The 23,264-nt window shown below is 43.1% G+C and overlaps 1 protein-coding gene across 2 annotated transcripts in view; it reads left to right on the top strand.

The window, feature by feature from the left end:
• Positions 1-23,264, top strand: part of fpgs (folylpolyglutamate synthase) — a 68,035-nt gene that overhangs the window by 30,867 nt on the left and 13,904 nt on the right. For both annotated transcript variants that reach the window (XM_073052763.1, XM_073052764.1), the window contains exons 10-14: positions 3,869-4,016; positions 8,652-8,753; positions 15,246-15,343; positions 21,502-21,554; positions 21,877-21,952. In XM_073052763.1, coding sequence (XP_072908864.1) covers positions 3,869-4,016; positions 8,652-8,753; positions 15,246-15,343; positions 21,502-21,554; positions 21,877-21,952 — 477 coding nt within the window. The remainder of the gene's footprint in view (positions 1-3,868; positions 4,017-8,651; positions 8,754-15,245; positions 15,344-21,501; positions 21,555-21,876; positions 21,953-23,264) is intronic.

The raw sequence follows: 23,264 nt of genomic DNA, 5'->3' as shown, positions 1-23,264 counted from the left end.
ATCCCATCACAGATATTCAATTTTCCCTTTTCAGATCGCTGAAGCCTTTTGCAACAGTTGTTCTGTTCATATATACTTAATCAGTGTTTCTTATTTACTGATTGTACATTGAGAGTGGGATGGTTCTTTAATACCTCAGTGTCCCTCAATGGTTAAAGGCTGTAGCTTTCACCTAACACTACAGTTGTTAGAGTTCTCCTGAGACAGTAAAAAAATTTAGGTCCTACGCCAAACTTTGAGCAAAAATGTAGACTGGCACCTTATGGTAGTGTAATGGTTAGCACAGCACTATTAAAATGGCAGCAACCTGGGTTCCATTGTTCCACTGTTGGTAGGCAGTTTGTACATCCTCCCCAGGAACACATGAGTTTCTTCTGAGTGCTCTGGTTTCCTTCCACGTTCCCAAGACGTACGGGCTAGTAGGTGAATTGCTCACGTGGGTGTAATTGGACAGTGCTGAGAGAGGTGATGTCTCTTAAATGGAATGTTTAATCAAGCTCTCGTCTGCTCTGAGGTGGATGTGTTATGAAGGATGAACAACTCTGATGGGCAGAAGGGTACAGAGTTGCCCATATTCCTCCCCTGGGAGAATCACAAACTGTTACTGTTACCACGCTGCTAATGAGAGAGAAAGAGAGACAAAGGGAAAACATACTGGGACTGGAACATCTGCTTCAGATAAGGGAGAGATAACACCGGGGGGGAGAGACTTGTTGACCCACCATATTATGACTCCTGAAAGACTTATGGCTCTGGAGAGGGCTGTTTACTTGGTACCATTCTGTTCATTAAAATTCCTCAGTGGACAGCCGGAGTGGGCTGGTTTGATGGACTAAGCCATTCAAAACTGATTGACACCCGAGACCCCGTGAGTGGGGATAAAAGTGAGGTCTGGGGAGACAGACACCCCTCAGACACACCAGGAGACACACTAGAGAGCACTGCTTGAGTGTTGGAACCCACGTGAAGGTGTGGGGCATCGGAGACCAAACAAAGGATCGGTCAGTTTAACTCACAGTGTTATAGCAGGGCTGGTGGGGGCTTGTGTGTGTGTCCGCCCTTGCCTGGGTGACGAGTCCACCACAGAAGAACGGTCTAGCTGAAGGACAGAGGGGTCATACCTGAATGGCCACAACAACACATCGACGGATCAAGAACGTAAAGGAAGGTTTGCCTGACAATAGCTGTCACTGTTTGCTCGCTCTCTCTCTCCCCAACGATTAAAACACAAGAACCAACAACTACCTCAGCACGTATGAACTGAACTGAACTTTATATTCACATGTGACAATTTATTATCCCCTAGACATCGATAGAACTTGTTTATTATTGATTATTATTATACCCACACGTTTAGGTTTAGTATTTGCTAACGTGTATTATCTATATATTTGTATTGTTGATATTGATTTGTATATTTTACTAATAAACACTGTTTGAAAATAGTACCACCAGACTCCAACGGATTCTTCTATCTTTGCTGGTCAAACACTCAGTTACGGGGTATGTAATGAGGTTCTGGTAACCTTGGTACCAGTGGAAAGTGAGAATTCTCAGTTGTTTGTGTTAGAAGGTGTGTTAAAAGTTAGTGAGGAGATGAAAGCTGGTGATGTGAATATTACTGAAGGAGAAGGGAAAGGTGTTGTTCCTAAATTGAATAAAGAAAATTTAAAGTCTGAATTGGTTTTAGAAGCAGTAACCAGGCTGAAGGAACAATGGCTTGTTAACAAGTTGCCTGTGAATCAATTACAGTTTGTTTTGGAATTTAAAGGTAAACAACTCGCTGATGTTATTAAAGCAGGTGATTTGGAGAGACAGAACCAAAAGTGTTGTTTTGACAAAGAGGGATCACTTGCAGATGTTAAACTGAAAACTAATTGAATGAAAGGTCCTGAAGATAGAATTAATGACTTGCTTAAAAATAAAGAATTGTGTGGAAGTTCAGAAAATGGGTTTTGTTTGAAAAACATTGGTGATAACTCCTATGAAAGGAGTATGTGAAGGCCTATTCCACACTGGTGAGCAAGCTAACCATGTGAGAGTTAAGTGGAAAAGGGACAAAGGTTGACCAAATGCCACTTTGAATAATAGGATCTGGTTTTGAGGGAATTTGACAAAGCATGTGAAAGATAAAAAAACACCATGGAAGATTGACTGTTAAGTTTAAAAGTAAAATAGAGATTAGTATTTGCACAAACTTCTGTAATGTACCACAGTATAATCACACATGTATTGGTTCACCTTTTGTAATATACACTTAACCTAAGATCACAACCCTTTAGTATTTTTTTCTGACGAAAAGGAAAAAAAATAGGCGGTTATTAAATTGGTGTCTGATGCTACAGGAATTTGATATTAAGATACAACATATTAAAGGGAGTGACAATGTAATCGCTGACTGTCTAGATGCTAAGTTGAATGTATATCTGTATTTGTAATTAAGAACACTTCTGTATTTTGTTAGATTCTATAATTCTATAAGATGCTGTATTAGTTAATTTTCACCTTAGTGAAAATTCTTAGAAGGATGGGGGTGTTATGAAGGATGAACAACTCTGATGGGCAGAAGGGTACAGAGTTGCCCATATTCCCCCCCCTGGGAGAATCTCAAACTGTTACTGTTACCACGCTGCTAATGAGAGAGAAAGAGAGACAAAGGGAAAACATACTGGGACTGGAACATCTGCTTCACATAAGGGAGAGATAACACCAGGGGAGAGAGACTTGTTGACCCACCATATTATGACTCCTGAAAGACTTATGGCTCCGGAGAGGGCTGTTTACTTGGTACCATTCTGTTCATTAAAATTCCTCAGTGGACAGCTGGAGTGGGCTGGTTTGATGGACTAAGCCATTCAAAACTGATTGACACCTGAGACCCCGTGAGTGGGGATAAAAGTGTGGTCTGAGGAGACAGACACACCAGGAGACACACTAGTGAGCACTGCTTGAGTGTTGGAACCCACGTGAAGGTGTGGGGCATCGGGGACCGAACAAAGGATCGGTCAATTTAACTCAGTGTTATAGCAGGGCCGGTGGGGGCTTGTGTGTGTGTCCACCCTTGCCTGGGTGACGAGTCCACCACAGAAGAACGATCTAGCTGAAGGACAGAGGGGTCATACCTGAATGGCCACAACAACATATCGATGGATCAAGAACGTAAAGGAAGGTTTGCCTGACATTAGCTGTCACTGTTTGCTCGCTCTCTCTCTCTCTCTCTCTCTCTCTCCAACGATTAAAACACGAACCAACAACTACCTCAGCACATAAGAACTGAACTGAACTTTATATTCACATGTGACAATTTATTATCCCCTAGACATCGATAGAGCTTGTTTATTATTGATTATTATTATACCCACACTTTTAGGTTTAGTATTTGCTAACGTGTATTATCTATATATTTGCATTGTTGATATTGATTTGTATATTTTACTAATAAACACTGTTTGAAAATAGTACCACCAGACTCCAACGGATTCTTCTATATTTGCTGGTCAAACACCCAGTTACGGGGTACGTAACAGATGTCAAATATTTGAAAGTAGATGCTCAGCCCACACTTTCTGCTTGGGTAGATTAACTGGCTAATTTTCACACTGCTGTTTGTGGAAGCTTGTTGATTGCATGGGTTATTTACATTATTACAGTGATTACATTTGAAGAGTGATTGAGTGAACAGTTAAACACTTGGGACAACTTAGCAGTTAGCATAACACTATTACAGCACCAAAAACCTGTCACCTCATCTGATTGACCTGTTAAACTCGACAATCAATGCTGATGTTTCACCATAAGGGACTCGGTAGTTGAGATTAAGCGCAGTCACTGTGAATAATGAGCTGCTTCCAAACTTTTCCTTTCCCAGTGCTCCCTGAAGCTGTGTCCAGATCTGGAGGACTTCCAGTTTGAGAGGGAGAAGCTGAGTTTGGGTTTGGCAGGAGACCATCAGAAATTAAATGCATCGCTGGCATTGCAGTTGAGTCGGACGTGGCTCCAGCATCACCACCATCCAGGTGTGAAACTGCCTGTTACCCTCTGTGATATCTTAATAACATATGTAACATGGAGGCCTGTGGGATTGGGTTGAGAATTTTTGAGTCCTGGCTCAGCAGGTGTTTTAGTCTCCCAAATTTGTTTGACATATTCATCCTAAGTTGGGTCAGACTAGGTTGTTTTGCACTCAGCCCCTCTAACCAGCAGAGACAGCAGACTTCAATCTTCTGTCTGGGCATAAATTCAGAGGTTAGCAGATGAATGTTGCAACACAATTGCTAACTAGTCTTTCTGTTACAGAGGTTTATGATTAACATTTTTATGTTTGCTTCTGTTTATTCTTGCAGAATGCCTGTCTTTACTTAAACAATGAGAGACCAATGATGGGGAGTGGGGGAGGAAAAGAGAGGGGACTTTGACATGACTCCTACCCCCACCTTTACCCTAAGTTGATAATTAACCAAGGGTTCAGTTCCTCTTGTTATCTCAGAGTCTTGAATTCATAATCTAAGCCAATAAAGTTCTGACTCCCCAATTACTAATTAAACTATTTCCGGACCCACATGACAATTGCCAAATATGCTGCCCTTTGGTAATGCTAACCTGAGTGCTGAGAAATTTATAGTTTTAATTTGACTAACTGATTTGACTTAAAATGGAAAAATGGTTTGGGCTATAATGGGTCTTGTGTGTCCTATGTTGGGAAGAGCAGAGAGCTGAGTGGTCTAAATCAGCAGGGGTCCCACTGTCAATTGCAGCTAGAATGTACTGTCATGGGTCATTTTAGGGGTAAGGAAAGAAATTGTGCTGTAACTGATGAAGGGATTGGGTGATAGCAGGGAGATGACTTTCTTGTGGGTAACTTTATATTCATTCACGGCAGTTGGTGCCACTCATTATCCATTTGCTACATCCATCGCCTGTCCTCGATTATCTCTGAATTGAGGGTATACTCTGTAACCACTTTACTAGGGACAGGAGTGGAACCCAGTATGGTTTTCTGTTGCTGTAGCCGATCTCCTTCAAGTTTTGATGTGTTATGCATTCAGAGATGCTCTTCTGCATACCCCTGTTGTAACGTGTCATTACTTGAGTTACTATCGCCTTCCTATCAGTTTGAACCAGTCTGGCCTCTCTGACCTCTCTCGTTAATAAGGTGTTTTCACTTACAGAACTGCCAGTCACTGGATGTTTATTATTTTTGCGCCATTCTCTGTAAACTCTAGAGACTATTGTGTGTGAAAATCCCAGGAGATCAGCAGTTTCTGAGTTAGTGAAACCACCCCGCCTGGCTGGCACCAACAATCATTCCACCATCAAAGTCACTTAGATCACATTTCTTCCCCATTCTGATGTTTGGTCTGAACAACAACTAAACCTCTTTACCATGTCTGCATGCTTTCATGCACTTAGTTCTGCTATGTGATTGGCTGATTAGATACTTGTATTTATGAGCAGGTGTACTTAGTAAAGTGGCCACTCAGTGTATTTTAAAAGACCCACATTGGTGGGTCCAGAGTCAGATCTACACCAGATTAAGTAATGTCTTCCATTTCAGAACCAAATGAATTTATAAGACAACTCTGCATTATTGAGACCCAATTTTTGAAATTGCTGATTTAAAGCTGTCATATTGGAATGCAAAATGAATTTTGCCCTTCTCGCAGTGCCGCTGAAGTTTGCCTGCTGTAGGTCAAAGTAGCTTTATTCTTGTGGAAGTATCTACTGTGTGTAGCGACTGTGTGGCCACAAATCTAGACAGTAAATGACTTAACACTGCAGTATCACTTTACATTTTTCTGATTGGCATGATGTCCAATAACAAAACCTACCCAGTAACAGTGGAGTATCTCTACATGGACTGTAGAATTATATAAGGTGGCTCATTACCACCATCTCATGGTAAATTAAATGTTCACCTTACCTGCCACCCATATATTGTGATGGAAATGAGCCAGATTCTTTGGGTCTTAAAGGCAAGGGCTCTGAACACACAGGTTCAATAATGAGTTTATTTACAAGGGTAGAAAAGCTTGGGAACAACACAAGTGGCTACAATATTCACACAAACACGCTTAGAATAGATGAGCATGGGAAAAATCAGGTCGGCAGTACAATACAGGGGAAAACGATGTGGGGACAGAGTACAGGTACACATACAAGTGAAGGGAAAGTAACTACGATATCGCCACCCCTTGACAATCGGCAGGCACGGCTCTCTGCTACAGGGACACCCCACAACCCTATTCAGTGCACACCTTACCATGTGTCTCCAGCACTGTATTGCAGTCTTCAGCCTGGAGTGAAGCAGGGTGGTCCCTCGAGGATGGCAAAAAGAGAGCGAGCCAAGCACATGTAGCACCCTTTATAGGTCAGGGGGCTGGAGGGTCCAGCCCATGTGATTCACTGGGGCCAACGGCTTGGTGCTAGATGGGTTAATCCAATTAAGGTGGCCAATGGTTAAGTGTGCATTGATTAGTTGGGAGGGGTGAAATGTTGACTGGCATGTGGTGTGCCCTCCGACCAGGTGAGGGCAGTGCTGTCAAGTGATAGGCACGGCTCTCTGGATACACCATATGAGAAAATAAAGGAAATCCAGCCATTCTGATTGGAGGGTGGCATTTTAGTGAAGGGTCCCAGACTCAAAATGTGAACTCTGTTAATCTGCACTCTGGTTTGCGGGGTATTTTGCGCACCTTGTTTTATTCTATGTCTTACTCACCCTTATATTTTCCTGAAGCCATCCTAGTTTAAAAAGCCTACACTGACTTCCTGTGAACTTGAATTTGGTCTGTGGTTTGCTTTGAATAGTTTGCTGATGCTGGTGGAAGTCAAAATCAGGCCGCTCTCTATCTCAGAATCATTCCAGGCTGATACAGCTGTCCTCTGCCACATCTCAATGCTGCATGAAACAGGTCACCCAAATCCCCTATTCCAGTGAAAGAGACTTCCCCTCATTTTCCTTCAGCCCACAGGTGAAGGCTCAGACGTTTGCTCCCCTGACATGCAGGTATTCAGACACTGCACATGCCAGGGAGGTCTCTGTTAAGATCAGCTTTCCTCAAGGAACGCCTGGCTGTAGTCCTGCAGGGTGTCTCTGCCCCCATATACAAAAAAAGTTTCTTCTGGGCATTCTTTGCCAGCCTGTCCAGTTCATTTCTGTTCTTCAGAGCATCCTCTCGTTCCTTCCCATTATTACAGCATTCATGCATACAGTAGCAACGCTTTCCTACACCTGGAAGAGGATTGCTTCTATTATGTCCTTTTGAGAGTTAGTTGTACAAACAGTTCTCAGCATGAAGCACAACAGGTGTTGGTAATGTCAATAGGGAACGTCATGCTAGAACAACAATATGTGTTTTGGTGCAACTTTGCACAAGGAAACAAAATAGCAATTGAGATTATTGTTTTCAGACATCCATATGGGCTTCTCAAACCCTTCTGTGGGAAATTGCAGGCAGCAGTATAAATTACAGGAACCTATATAATGCAAACATTTGACTACAAATTGGTGTGAGCTGCTGTGAGTAGTTCTGTAGTAACCATATTTAGAGTAACAAGCAGCACAGTGGAAAGATATCACAATCTCTGCAAGGTTCATGAGAAAAGTAAGTGAACTGATGCCAATGACATTTCCAACACAATCTGCACCTAGGACCAAGTTTCAGAAAGTCAGGCCACATCACTGGTATGCTCAAGACCATATTCCCAAAACAGACCCAAACTTCAAGCACAAGATTCTGCAGATGCTGGAAATCATGAGCACCAGACACAAAATGCTGGAGGAACTCCACAAGCCAGGCAGCATCTATGGAGGGGAATAAACAGTTAATGTTTTGGGATGAAGGGTCTCAGCCCAAAAAGTTGATTGTTTATTCCCCTCCATGGATGTTGCCTGGCTGCTGAGTTCCACCAGTATTTTATGTATGTTTCTCTAAATCAGACTGTCATGGGAATGTGATGTGGATGGCAGCGGATGTACTCAAAGCTTCCTGAAGTAATGCAACATTTCCATTGACTCCTTAGAATCCCTGGCCCATGACTGTTTCAGGTTAGAGGAGAAGCTTTCAGGATAATATTAGGAACCTCAAATTAATGCATTTGGGCACTGTAAATGGCAGAAGGAGCATACTAACTCACATTTTACCCACTCACCTGCCTGTGCCAAAGTGCACATTCTGCCTGTTTGTGCAAAGAGTTTAAACTTTGTCCTCAACAGTCAGCCCAGGATAGAAATGGAAGGCAATTGTCTACAATCCTGAGGGAGTGGGAAGGAAAATACGGAGAATGGTCATATTACAGTTTGGTGTTTTGTGTGGTTGTAAATGTATCTGCTGAGAGTTTGAAGCTTTGACGATTGGTCCCACACCAGACACATTACTAGCATATGGGAGTGGTACTCTCTAACTTCTAAATGTTATTCTTTTGACCAAATGAACTGATTACACCTTTGAGTTAAGCTAATAAGAGTGCAATGGGTTCTTGCTGATGAATTCAAAGTGGCAAGGAAGAACTGACCATGTTAGTGCTTTGGTCACTGTGGTGGTGGGAAATGTGTTTGATTTAATGTTTGTGAGTTTTGCAGATTTTAATATTATTGTCAGTGGAAGGGTTGTCAGGTGATGGATTCTTGACGTCTCTTTGCCTTCTTACAGATTTCCCTCCACGACAGGAAGCACAGGACTTTGCTGAGCAGCATTTGAAACAGAGCCCACCTGTCAGCTTGTCTTTCTGTCCTAGCACTGCCATGGTGGAAGGTAACACTTGCTAATTCCGTGTTAATTTTCCCCCTAACATTTTGGGCCGTGCGCTCTGTAAAGGCCAGGCTTCAAGATCATAATTCCCAGCTTTGTGGAGTTTTACAGTACAGCAGCACATCCAGCCTGTTGTGGCTGCACCAGTAATTTCTCCATGCATTGCTCAGAGGCTGGTAGGTGCCTGATCTCTGATCGTTGTTTTTTTTTTGTGAGACAAGCCATTCAGCCATTGTGAAAGGGTTTGTCAGTAACACAGGAGATTCTGCAGATGCTGGAAATCCAGAGCAGCACGCACAAAATGCTGGAGAAACTCAGGATTTAAACTTCTTCATGGATTTGTCGGTGTTGGGTCATTGGGCTCACTGGATTGTAATGAATATTGGGGTCTAGCTACTCCCTTTCTCGGGAACATTGGGCTCCCTGAGTTTACTTGCACACCTTCTGTCCAAATGACCAGGAAAGGCTGCCTGACCTTTAGTTTGAGCTTTGCATTGAATTGCTGGGTTTTTCAGTGGAAGTTGGAAATACGGATACACAGGAAAAAGTCCTATTTCTCGGCATTTTTGTTTCTCCGGATGTGTTTCGGTGTAAATGCAGAGATAGACCTCTGTTGCTATATAACTGATAAATTTGAGCTCTGACATTGGAGAGTAGAAATGAGCTAATTTCTTTCTCGAGCATTTTTTTTCCTGATCAGACAAGGACAGTGGAACTTTTGGGATTCTGCCAACCAACCTATCTAGAATGGGGAATGAGTCTCCAGAGGGTTCCTGTGCTGTGGAAGACGTCCTGCCTCGTTCCTGTACCGAAGACGCCGTGCCCCAGTGGCTCCAATGACTACAGGCCAGTGGCATTGACCTCCCACATCATGAAGACCCTGGAGAGACTTGTTTTAGAGCAGATCCAGCCTATGGTTAGGCCACACTTAGACCCCCTCCAGTTTGCCTATTAGCCCCGACTAGGAGTTGAGGATGCCATCGTCTACCTGCTGAACCATGTCTACGCCCACCTGGACAAGCCCGCGAGCACTGTGAGGATCATGTTTTTTGACTTCTCCAATGCGTTCAACACCATCCGCCCTGCTCTGCTGGGTGAGAAGCTGACAGTGATGCAGGTGGATGCTTCCCTGGTGTCATGGATTATTGATTACCTGACTAGCAGACCACAGTCGTGTGCTTGCAACACTGTGTGTCAGACAGAGTGGTCAGCAGCACTGGGGCTCCACAGGGGACTGTCCTATCTCCCTTTCTCTTCACCATCTACACCTCGGACTTCAACTACAACACAGAGTCTTGCCATCTTCAGAAGTTTTCTGATGACTGCCATAGTTGGATGCATCAGCAAGGGAGATGAGGCTGAGTACAGGGCTACGGTGGGAAACTTTATCACATGGTGTGAGCAGAATCATCTGCAGCTTAATGTGAAAAAGACTAAAGAGTTGGTGGTGGACCTGAGGAGGGCTAAGGCACTGGTGACCCCGTTTCCATCCAAGGGGTCAGTGTGGACATGGTGGAGGATTACAAATACCTGGGGATACGAATGGACAATAAACTGGACTGGTTAAAGAACACTGAGGCTGTCTACAAGAAGGGTCAGAGCTGTCTCTACTTCCTGAGGAGACTGAGGTCCTTTAACATCTACTGGACGATGCTGAAAATGTTCTACGAGTCTGTGGTGGCCAGTGCTATCATGTTTGCTGTTGTGTGCTGGGGCAGCAGGCTGAGGGTAGCAGACACCAACAGAATCAACAAACTCATTCATAAGGGCAGTGATGTTATGGGGGTGGAACTGGACTCTCTGACGGTGGTGTCTGAAAAGAGGATGCTGTCCAAGTTGCACGCCATCTTGGACAATGTCTCCCATCCACTCCATAATGTACTGGTTAGGCACAGGAGTACGTTCAGCCAGAGACTCATTCCACCGAGATGTAACACTGAGCATCATAGGAAGTAATTCTTGCCTGTGGCCATCAAACTTTACAACTCCTTCCTCGAAGTGTCAGACACCCTGAGCCAATAGGCTGTTCCTGGACTTATTTCCACTTAGAATAATTTATTATTATTTAATTATTTATGGTTTTATATTGCTATATTTCTACACTATTCTTGGTTGGTGCGACTGTAACAAAACCCAGTTTCCCTCAGCATCAATAAAATAAGTCTGTCTGTCTGAAAAGGGAGGGTTTTTGTGTATTTTCTGGATTTAGCTAATTGAACCACATAAAATGCATTGCATATTTTGGTGAGTTAGGGTGGGTTTCCTTTTATTGCATTGTTGGAAGAAAAACAGCAGGAAACCTCCAAGTCAGGTTTGTGGTTTCTGCATTCTACAAATCTGTCAATCTCAGCTTTGAAGTTTGCATTTGTTCTCCCTTTTGGGGAAAGTTGCCTAAATAAAGAAATACAGGTAAAGTACACCCATCCGAAAAGTTTGGTGCTGGAAGTGTTAAAGATTTTTAATTCTTTCAGAACCGTGTGTGGTGGCAGAGAGCTGTACATCACCTGGGAACCCTTCTCGGTACCTTGTGGAATTTTCCATTTGTGATAGCACTCAAACAAATTTCAGATTTTGGAGGTTTTGGGATTTTGACATTTCAGATAAGGGATATGCACCCTGCAGCTCTCTCTGGGGGAAAACAAAGTTCCTGTGTCAGAGTGGGAGAGGCACTTGCTCAGGAGCCTGCCATCAAGACCTTTTCCCAGGACAGTGGGAGCACTGCAGGTGTGTCCTTGTTTATCTACAAGGTATTCCTCAGTGGAACACTTCAGAAAACTATAAGGAAAAGTTTCCTAAGCACAGCAATATTGAGGATGCGCAGCACCATAAGACGAAGGAGTAGAGTTAAGCCACTCAGCCTATCAAGTTTACTCACCATTCGTTCATGGCTGATGATTGAATTTTCCCTCTCAACCACGTTCACCTGCCTTCTCATAACTTTGATATCCTTACTAATAACATACCTTCAAGTGCCAGTTTAAATGTACACAACAAAAAGTATGCTGCAGATGCTGTGATCAAATCAACACATACAAACAAGCTGGATGAACTCAGCAGGTCATTGAAATCTGCAGTCAACGTTTCGGGCCGAGACCCTTCGTCAGGACTTAGTACACAACGACTTGACCTCCACATTAGTTACTCATTATCTCGAAGATGCTTGCTGTGTATAAACTGTGACATATCCTCCATTTGAACAATGAACATAGTTCAAAAAGTATTTTGTTGCTATGAAGCTTGCCTCTTTTGAAAAGGATGGAAAGATTAAGAGAAGTTTAGCTTTATTTGTCAAATGTGCATCAAAACATGAAATGTCATGCATCATTGACCAACACAGTCCGAGGATGGGTTCTGGGGTCAGCCTAGCATGCCCACAACTTAATAACCCTAACCTGTCAGTCTTTGAAATGTGGAAGGAAACCGGAGCACCTGGAGGAAACCCCTGCGGTCACAGGCTGAGCATGAAAACTCCATTCAGACAACGGTCAGAATTGAATCCGGATCGGCAATCACTGGTGCTGTAGAGTGTTGTGCTCACTGTTACTGCCCCATATGTTTAAAAAAATGTGCAAAAGAGGTGCCTATCTTTTTATTTAAAAGTATAGAACGAAATAGTTGAAGTATTTTGACAAAGGTGTAGGTTTAGTGAGATACAGAGGCACAAGAGACTAAGTGCTGGAGTATGGGACAACGTGAAAAGATGGAGGTACTCAGCTGGTCAGGAAGTATCTTTGCAGAGAAATAGACAGTTGATGTTTTGGGTCGAGGTTCTTCACCTGGGCTAAAAGATAGAGGAGAGATGGTCAGTACCAAAGGGTAGAAGGAAGAAGTGAGATTGCTGCATGATGAGATTGTGCCTACACCCACTTCTCCATAATTTTTCCATTTGCCAGGGTGGGATTGTGAACCCGTGACTTTCTAGAATCAGCTGTATTATCGCTGTCTCATGACATAAAATTTGTTGTCTTGCAGCAGCAGAGATAGTACTAGATTTTGGACTACGGTCCAGTATTGTGGTGATAATGCTGTTTGCACACGAGTCAGGGGTCTCAGAGTACATGGTTGTGAAGCGAGCAGATCTCCCTCTGGTGGCTGCTGAAATACAGTCATGTGCGGGTGCTGCCTCCTAGTGGATTCCAATGGTATGTCAGTACACAACAGCTTCATTCCAGCAGGGATCAAATTCTACAGCAGAGGACAACCCATCCAGTCTCCACAGGCTTTTTTAGTTTATACCACTCCCTGAAAAGGACTGTAAAGCATTTCAAGACATTGAAGTTCAAATAGAAATGCAATTTAGCATGGTTTGGATGAGCAGCGAGTTACACCACCTTCATTCAGTAGAAGAGTTATTTATATCGGGTTATATTTACAGTGCATTGACGTTCAGTGGATCTGGCTTCATGCCAGTGGTGCAGGAAGCAGTGCATTCCATAGGTGGTTTCAGGGTCCAAGCTGACTGCTGTGTAATATTTCTTCCTGGTTTGATTCCCAGATGACCCAGCCTTTAGTTTAAACTTGTGCTTATTGTTTTGTAATCACCTACCAGAAGGAACAGTTTTTATTGTATTCTAAATATGTTTGTTAGATCACAATTAGTATTTCCTTTAAGAAAGTCGTTAAATTTACTCAGTTCATTCTCATAATTTGCTCGAGGTTTGGCACCATTACATAAGTTTCAGAATTCTTGTGTGTGGAATTAGTTACGTATGTGGGCAGTTGATGATCCAGCTGCCAAAAAAGCTGAGCAGTTGGGCCTTTGAATTGGAACGATATTCCAAGCTTTCTTTCGAACTCATTCCGGTGATGTGGGTGTTGCTGGTAAGGTCAGTCATTGTCCTTACACGAATGACCTGAATTAACTGGCGGAGAACTAAGAATAGCTTTATTTGTCACACGTACATCAAAACATATAGTTAAATTTATTTGTGTCAAAGTAAATCAGTGAGGATTGTGGTAGGCAAGTGTCACCACACTTCCGGCACCGACAAATCATGCCCATAATTCACTAACCCATACATCTTTAGAATTTGGGAGGAAACTGGATCACGTGGAGGAAACCCACGGAGCCATGGAGAGAATGTACAAACTCACTCGCAGGCAGCAGTGGGAACTGAACCCCGATTGGTGGTCATTTGCTGGCACTGTACAGCGATGCACTGACCAGTATGTTCCTCCAAACTGCAGCCTTGAATATCCTGCTAGGCCACTTTGGAGGGCAGCTGAAATTCTGCCTCATCGTGATGGGTCTGAACTCGTATATGGTCCAGTGTGGACAAAGACAACACACTTCCTTCCCTTAAGGAATTTAGTGAGTCAAGTCGTGGTTTCCAATAGTCCAGTATTTTCATTGCTGTCAATGTAACTCGAGCTTTTTAGTTACAGATTTATGAAGTTAGATGTGTTTAAATTCTCCAGCTGCCATGGCAGGATTTGAATATGATGCTGGATCAGGATCCCTTGATTAATAGTCCAGAAACATAATAACAGCCCTACCAGTTAAATGAAGGGGGTAAGGAAAGATCTGTGTTGAATATAAAAGGTATTAGATACTTGTTTGGCCAAAGGGTCAGTCCATTTTGCCGATTTCCTCCAACAGGTGAGTGTTACTGTTGGAGTTTGCTTGTGAGTGCTGAGGGAAGACTTGAATGAAGGGGAATTGTGGCATTTCTCCATAGTCATTCTGTAACAGGCCTGTAAACTTTAAAAGAGAACCCATTGCTTGAAAAGCTCTTTGGGGTATCATGTTAAAATATAGCCTGGTTTGCCTGCCATCCTTTCTTTACTGGGGAAGACCAGTAGAGTGAGGGTGGGCAAGCTCTCCTTGGCCTTTCTCCAAAGCAGTCCGGCCGGACCTGCCCGACGGAGGCAACGGGTAGGAAGGGGCAGAACCCCCGCCAGGCAGCGGCAGTCCGGCCAGTCCTCCCCGACGGCGGCAACGGGCAGGAACATCGAGTCAGGACTCAGCCTTCCACTCAGGCACCGAGCCGGCACTTCTTTAAAGGGTTGAAATGGACGACGGGCAGGAACATCAAGTCAGGACTCCGTCTTCAGCTCAGGTTCTTCAGGGGGTAGACACAGACACTGGGCATGACATCGAGCCACATCCCAAAGCAAAGGCAGATTGATCCAGAGAGAGACATCCGCACCACCAGGGGAATCAGAGAAAAGTAGTTCGCACCAGGACTGAGTCACTGTGATCCGAATGAATCAGGGGAAAGGAAGAAGTACCAGGTTGCTTTAGATGGAGGGAGATTAGCTAGAGAAAAACTTCTCATTTGAGTATTCATAGAGTAGGGACCGAGAACACGTTACCTATGAACACCTGAGAACACGTTACCTATGCCTGACCAGATTTTCATGGTGTGGTTCTTGTTCTAGATGATGTATTTCTAACTTGAGTTTATGTTTCTGCTGAGACTTGTTTCTGCACAAAGGTGGTCTGGCATTTTACTTGACGTTTGAATTTTTTTTGTGTCTTTGATCTTTCACCAGGGTTACGCGATACAGAATGGCTCGGTCGATCACAGATCCTGAAGCGTGGACCTGTCACCTATTACATTGACGGTGCTCATACAGTTGGTAGTGTAAAGGTATGCTGACACAACCCAGGGTTTGACATCCTGTCGTGTAATGGGGTTAACGTGAGCCTGTGATTGTGTCATTAAGGTTTGTTGACAGCTACTATCCCTCTCAATTTATCACACTTTTAGAGCTCCTACAAAATGACACCTGAAGCATCCTATTCTAGCACTTTCCATCCACTACACCCTCTTCCCCAACACAGTGAGCTCCAGCTTTCAGTTGTGTCGTGGGCATTTGTGAAATTGAATCCAGAAACTCCTCCGTAGGAGCAGGTGAAAGCTACAGAAAATTGATTGTGATCTATTATGTATTTTCAATTGAATCTGCAATGTGGAACCTCTCCCTCCTAAACTTATGAACAGAACCCCTTAGAGCTCAGACTGGGCAGCCCATGAGAGAAAGAAAATGCTTTTCAGTGATGTTCGAGTTGAAGGGTGGGGTGAGTGTGAACATTATTATTCTTTGTTTCTGGCCATTATCTTATTGGTCTGATTGAAGGTTTGGAGGCTGGTGAGATAATAAGACCACTTGTCCCCTCACACCCCTGTCCCATTCGGTACTAACAGAAAGAACAGCTTTGTGTTCCAGGTATATGAGTTAAATCACAGTTAGTATTTTCTTTACTCAAGAAAGTTTTAAAATATTTATTCAATTCATTCTCATAATTTGCTCTTGAGGTTTGACACCAATACCTCAGTTTCAATATTCTTGTGTCTGGAATTGGTTACGAATGTGGGCAGTTGATGATTCAGTTGCCAAATAGGCTGAGCAGTTGGGTCTTTGAGTTAGAACGATATTCTAAGCTTCCTTTCAGTAAGACGACGATTGATCTTTTACCTTGGCACCACTTTTCAGAACTAGTCCTGTTTTCCTTGATTAATATCCAAAAATCTATCAAACCGTAACTTCAACATATGCAGAGACTGCACAGTCCTCTCAGGTAGAGATTTCTAAGGATTCGCTACTTGTTGAATGAAGAAGCTTCTTCATATTTGGGTCCTGAATGGCCGACACATTATTTTACAATGAGCCCTGGTTTGAGACAGTAGAACTGTCATCTCTGCATCTACCTTGTCAATCCCTGCAAGTACAATGTCAATCAAATCTTGTTTCATTCTTCTAAAGTGTAGAGCATAGGCCTGGTTTGGTGAAATTTGGGTTTATAGAACAACCTCTCCCATTCTCAAATCCATCAATCATTCTGGTAAACATTTGTAGCAGTCTCTCAATGGCTGGCATATCCTTTTTTGGATCTGAAGGCAAGATCTGTAGACAGTCTTCAAAATGCAGTCTCACCATGTCCTGTATAATTGTATTAAGATATCTTTGCTCTGATACTCAATTCCATGCCCAACATACTGTTTGCTTAGTTTCTTACCTTGCCAGCTGTGAATCACATACCAAGATATTTAGGTCAGAACATCAATTTCTTTGAATCTTACATCATTTAAATAAAAAATTACCCCGCTTTTCTGTTTCTTTTTCTACCACTGGATAACCGCAGATATTTGTACATTAAATTCCATCTCCCACGTCTTCACTAATTAACTCAGCTCGTTGATATCCACTTGAAATTTCCTGCATCCTCTTTGTGCCCTGCAAGGCCACCCAGCTTTCTACTGTTTTTGGCAGTATTTTCAGCCTTTTCCTTTACTCTAACGTTGTCTTTAACCAACTTTGCTTGGGACATCTGGACAATTTTTCCTCTTGAGTTTTTATGCTTTGGAGGGATATCTGCTCGAAACTATGTATTGATTCTTTAAATGTTGCCCATCATCCTATTTACTGTTAGTTCTTATAATGCTCTTTTCCAATGGGAGAGAAGGGTTAGATTGATCTAAGAGTAGGTTAAAGGGTCAACACAACATTGTGGGCCAAAGGGCCTGTAATGTGCTGTACTCTTCTATGTTCCATCAACAACTCATAGCTCATACCTTTGTAGCTTGCTTTGATTAGGCTTAGGAACCAGGTTTTGGATTGAACTAGATCATTTATCTGAAGTTCTATGATCTTATGATCAGACTTCCTTAAAGGCTACATAAATATAAAGGTTATTTATTAATGCTTCCTCATTGTATAAAACTAGATGTAGAATAACCTTAACAGTGATCTTAAAAAAAACCTTTAAGCACTCTTGAGAATTGCTCCTTCATACTTGCAGCGTTTGTTTTTGGTGTCCCAGTCTATTGAAGTCCATTGTTGTTGTTGTACTACCCTAGTTAAATATGTTGCTAATTTCCTAATTTATACTCTGCTCAGTATAGGTAGACTTTCTGCCATGTGATCTCTTTGCTCCATTATTGTAACTGATCTTTCACCGTGATTTTTCTGAGTTCTCTGCTGCCTTTCTCCCTCTTTAATCAGGGCTGCTATTTCTATTTTTTGTGTCTGTTCTAAAGTATCTCCAGGAATATTTAATTCCCAATTGTTACAGAGACGTGGTTGCAATTATAATGTACTTATTGATTTCTGTTTGTACCACCAATTCATTTTTCTTGTTACAAATGTTGCTCCTTTTCAGATTAAGAGTTTTCAGTTTCACCTCTCTTACCCTTTTTCCTGTTCTGATTTTAATCGGAGGTGCATACATTTATTTATGTTAGGATACATTAATCTCTGGTTATCATTCCTCATTTCACCACCTTACCGATTCTCTGACTTTCTTCATCAGAGCAGACTGCAGATGGGACTAAAGTTGTTCTAGTGAACCTTGGTTGCCCTCTTCGTATTTGCCTTGGGGACATTATAGAGTCATACAGCATGGAAGCAGGCCTTCCGTCTCACCAGATTCATGCCGAATGAAAGTATCCATTCATATAATCCCATTTTCCAGCATGTGGCCCCAATGCCTTTTCCTAGGCAATTCATCTAGGTACTTCCTAATGCTGTCTGCCGCTCTCTCAGGTAGTACACGGTCATGTTTCGTGATGCCATTTTGTACGAAGTCTGTAAGCAATTTCACTGGCAGCTTATTCACCAAGAGTTGGAGTAACTGACAGTGAAAACATTGACAAGGTGGTCCAGAAGGTTAAGTCACGTGGAACCCAAGATGAGCTGGCTAACAGGATCTAAAATTGGCTTGATGATAGGAAGCAGAGAATGGCAATGGAAATGTGTTTTTCTGTGATCAGTGGCTTACCAATGGGATCCGGGCTAGGAGATTAATGTGTGGCTGAGAAGCTGACGCAGGGGGCAGGGCTTCAGGTTATTGGTGGGTGCATGGAATACACTGCCAGCAACAGTGTTAGAAGCAGATACCATAGTGTTTTAAAAGACTCTTAGATAGGTACTTGGAGCTTAGTAAAATTAGAGGGCTATGTGGTAGGAAAGTCTAGGCAGTTGCTAGAGTAGGTTACATGGCCGGCACAGCATTGTGGGCTGAAGGGCCTGTAATGCGCTGTATGTATCTATGCTTCTATCATTATCATTAGGACCTCTTCTGGGAGAGGTATGACCTATATAAAAGTGATGAGTTGCACCTGAACCCAAGGTTGGGGGGGCAATATTCTCACGGGCAGGTTTGTAAGAGCTGTTGGGAATGATTTAAACTAATTTGGCAGGGTGTGGGAACTGGAGTGAAGGGACTCAGGATAGGACAGGTGGTTTAAAAAAAAGGCAAAGACAGCATTCAGTCAGACTGTCAGGAAAGGCAGGCAACAGGGTGAGTATCAGTGTATTAGGGATGCAGAATCAAAAATAGTAGAAAATGCAATACTCAAAGTGTTATTTCTCAATGCACAGAGTATAAGAAATAAGGTGGATGTTCTTGTTGCACTATTACAGATTGTAAGGTATAATGTTGTGGCCATCACTGAATCGTGGTTGTAGTTGGGAGCTGAATGTCCAAGGTTACATGTTGTATCGGAGGGATAGGAAGGCAGGCAGAGTGTGTGGCATGGCTCTGCTGGTAAAGAATGGCATCAAATCGGTAGAAAGATGTGACATAGGATTGGAGGATGTTGAATCCTTGTGGGTTGAGTTAAGAAACTGTAATGGTAAAAGGATCTTGATAGCAGTTACATACAGACCTCCCAACAGTTGCTGGGATATGGACCACAGATTACAACAGGAAATAGAAAAGGCATGTCAAAAGGGCAATGTTATCATGGTCATGGGAGATTTCAACATGCATGTCCTTTAGGAAAATCAGGTTGGTAATGGATCTCAAGAGAGTGAATTTGTTGAATGCCTATGAGATGGCTTTTTAGAGCAGTTTGTTGTTGAGCCTACTAGGGGATCAGCTATACTGGATTGCATTTTATCTAATGAACCGGGAGCTTAAGGTAAACAAACTCATAGGAAACAGTGATCACAGTATGATTGACTTCAACTTGAAATTTGAGAGGGAGAAAGTAAAGTCTGACTTAGCTGTATTTCAGTGGAGTACAGGATATTATAGTGGTATAAGAGAGGAGTTAGCCAAAGTAAATTGGAAGGAGATGCTGGCAGGGATGACAGCAGAGCAGCAATGGTGTTCGTTTCTGGAAAAATGAGGAAAGTGCTTGGATACATGTATTTCGAAATAAAGAAATACTCAAATGGCAAAATAGTACAACTGTGGCTGACACAGGAAGTCAAAGCTAATGTAAAAGCTAAAGAGGGGGCATACAACAAAGCAAAAATTAGTGGGAAGGTAGAGGATTGGGAAGCTTTTAGAATCCTACAAGGAGCAACTAAAAGAATCATTAGGAGGGAAAAGATGAAACATGAAAGCGAGCTAGCAGACAATATTAAACTGGAGAGTAAAAGCTTTTTCAAGTATGTAAAAGTAAATGAGAGATGAAAGTGGATATAGGACTGTGAGAAAAGGAGGCCAGAGAAATGATAATAGGGGACAAGGAGATGGCAGATGATCTAAATGAGTATTTTGTAATCAGTCTTCACTGTGGAAGACACGAGCAGTGTGCCAGGTGTTGAAGGGTGTGAGGGATGAGAGGTGAGTGCAGTTACTATTACAAGGGAGCAGGTGCTCAAGAAGACTGGAAAATTGCAAATGTCACCCCACTGTTTAAGAAAAGAGGAAGGCAGCAGAAAGGAAATTGTAGACCAGTTAGCCTGACCTCAGTGGTTGGGAAGATGTTGGAGCCAATTGTTAGGGATGAGGTGATGGACTACTTGGTGACACAGGGCAAGTTAGGACAAAGTCAGCATGGGGGTGGGAGCTCATTGAAACCTTTCAAATGTTGAAAGGCCGAGAGAGAGTAGATGTGGAAAGGATGTTTCCCATGGTGGGAGAGTCTAAGGCAAGAGGGCACAACCTGAGCATAGAGGGGTATCCATTTAAAAACTGATGCAGAGAAATTTCTTTAGCCAGAGGGTGGTGAATTTGTGGAATGTGTTACCTCAGGTAGCTGTGGAGAACAGGTCGTTAAAGCAGAGGTTGATAGGTTCTTGACTGGACACAGCATCAAAGGTTATGGGGAGAAGGCTGGGGAGTGGGGCTGAAGGGGGGGAGAAAAGGATCAGCCATGACTGAATGGTGGAGCAGACTCGATGGGCCAAATGGCTTAATTCTGCTCCTATGTCTTATGGTCTTATGATGGTGCAGCTCCCGGCAATCCAGCCTGTCATTTTGCCCGTCGCACAGTAGAAAGCAGTACTGATGGGAGAGGCCTGCACCCAACCGACCACACTACACTGTCTCCAGCACTGATATATGTAGGACACGTACACTACATGGTAGGGCACTAGGAAATATTCCATTATAGAGCAACATAAGGCAAAAGAGTGGTGAAAAGGACATATGGCATTCTTACTTTACTAAGAGTGGGGTATTGTATTCCAAAACACTGATTAGAGTATTGTGTGCAGTTGTGGTCATCGCTCTACATGAACAATGTGGTTGCTTTGGAGAGAGCACGGAGGACATTCACCAGGAAGTTGCCTGCATTAGAGGACTTCAGTTATATGGAAAGATTGGTGGGCTGGGATTGTTCTCTGGAATAACGGTGGCTAAAGGGTTGTGAATTTTAAAGAAAAACATGGTCAACAGTTATGGAGAGGGAAGTAGGGGTGATTTTTTTTGAGGGGGGTGATGGATTATTTTTCAGTGGTGATTAAGGGTGGAGAGTGATTTCCTCACAGGGTTATACTGTTCAGAAGTTGTACTTCTCTGCAGGAATGTTCGTATTGTTCATGTGTAGACGTAACTCTCCTCTTGTTTCAGGCCTGTGTCAAGTGGTTTCGGGAGCAGTCATTGAAAGAAGCAAAGTCAGTAAAGTAAGTCATTATAAAATCATGTTCATGCTCCTTATGAGCAAGTCACTTGCATTGTACCAGCTTTCTCCCCAGCCCTTGATAAACCAGTGGTTGCCCAGTGTGCAGAGTGCATGAAGGTAATGGTTGAGTGATTGTACAAGCCTGAAAAAGGCGAAGACAAAGTCAAGCAGCGTCCTTTGTGCCTTTGCAAAATGCACATTGGGCTTAACGAAGGTTACTTAGTCAGTTCTGCACTGCTTCACTGGACATGGTTTGTGTGAAGCTATATATCTATATATATAATGTTGTTTTCCCGATTTCTGACAGTATTTCTCCTGTTTAGGGGTCCCGTGGTTAAGGCACTGCTGTTCAACGCGACAGGAGAGAGAGATGCTGCTGCACTTCTCAAACTGCTTGTGGTAAGATCCGCTTGGATGTTGTGCCTTGTGGGTGATCGGATTTTACTCGGCTGATCTACATCATTGAAGGGCTTGTGTGTTTGCTTGTAGTGCTTGCAAAGGAGAGAAAGAGATAAGCACGTGTGTGAGAGAAAAGTAAGAGATTGATCCTCTTATCTGGGAAGCTCTAACTGCTGAGTCAGGCCACTCTGCTGGGATAAGAGTATCTACTGCTTGGAAGGTCCTGTATGCATATATTTAAGTTGATTTCTAGTGAGCTGCTGCCCACACCACATAGTTAATTTTGTTAACTGGCACCATCGCTTGGTTTGGAAGCTGCTGCACTCATGGTGGCAGTATACCCAGGTGGAGAATTATTAAACCGCCAGGCATGCCAAGCTAGCTGACTATTCCCCTCTGTCACCCTCATCTAATGCAACCATTTATGCACACTTCACAGTCCCCCTAGGGAAGGAATTCTAGCCTGAGATCTAAAGATTGTTACCTACTGGGAAGTAATCCAGGGATGTGGCGATTGGTCATGTGGGTGAAGGTGAAATAGCTTCTTGCTTCCAGTGCTGCTCCTGTCTCAAAAATAGGCATCTGTTAGTCTCGAGAGACCGTGGGCAGGGTTGTATGGAAGACCGGCAGTTGCCCATGCTGCAAGTCTCCCCTCTCCACGCCACCGATGTTGTCCAAGGGAAGGGCAAGGGCCGATACAGCTTGGCAGTGGTTAAGTGCCTTGCTCAAGGACACAATACGCTGCCTTAGCTGAGGCTCGAACTAGCGACCTTCAGATCACTAGACCATCGCCTTAGCCACTTGTCTCAACCAGCTGTGCTGAAACTAACCACTGCCCAACACCTCCCAGAAGCCGTGGACCCCCATTTGAGGAACACAGCTGTGAAGAGGCAGAGTGGTTGTACCAACTGCTGAAACATTGAGGTCGTGTTCCTGTATCTTTGGGCTTTGTTGTTTGAGAGGGGGACCTCTTCCTCCTCCTCCCACCCCCCACCGCACTTACTCAGAAGTTCTTATTCTATTCTTGCTACCTTTGTTAAGTTAATTTGCCTCTTGAAACACCCTCAAGTGTGATCCCATTGTACTCCAGTTTTCATCTTAAAATGGAGGTGATGTCACATATTGGCTGAGGAAATCTGCATCAAATGCAGCCAATGCTGAAAAATAGGAAATTTTATTATTTTCATATTAGTACCTACGAATTTGTTTATGCCATAGCAGGAAATATTTCCAGAATGTGAATAGAAATCCTCTTAGCTGGTCAGGCAACATTGCCAGCTCTTGATGGTTAGCCCTTTAGCATCGTATATTA

Source organism: Hemitrygon akajei, chromosome 7, assembly GCF_048418815.1.
Source record: "Hemitrygon akajei chromosome 7, sHemAka1.3, whole genome shotgun sequence".
Taxonomy (NCBI): Eukaryota; Metazoa; Chordata; class Chondrichthyes; order Myliobatiformes; family Dasyatidae; genus Hemitrygon; species Hemitrygon akajei.
The sequence above is the reverse complement of the archived record's forward strand: the minus strand, read 5'-3'. Positions and strand labels throughout refer to the sequence as shown.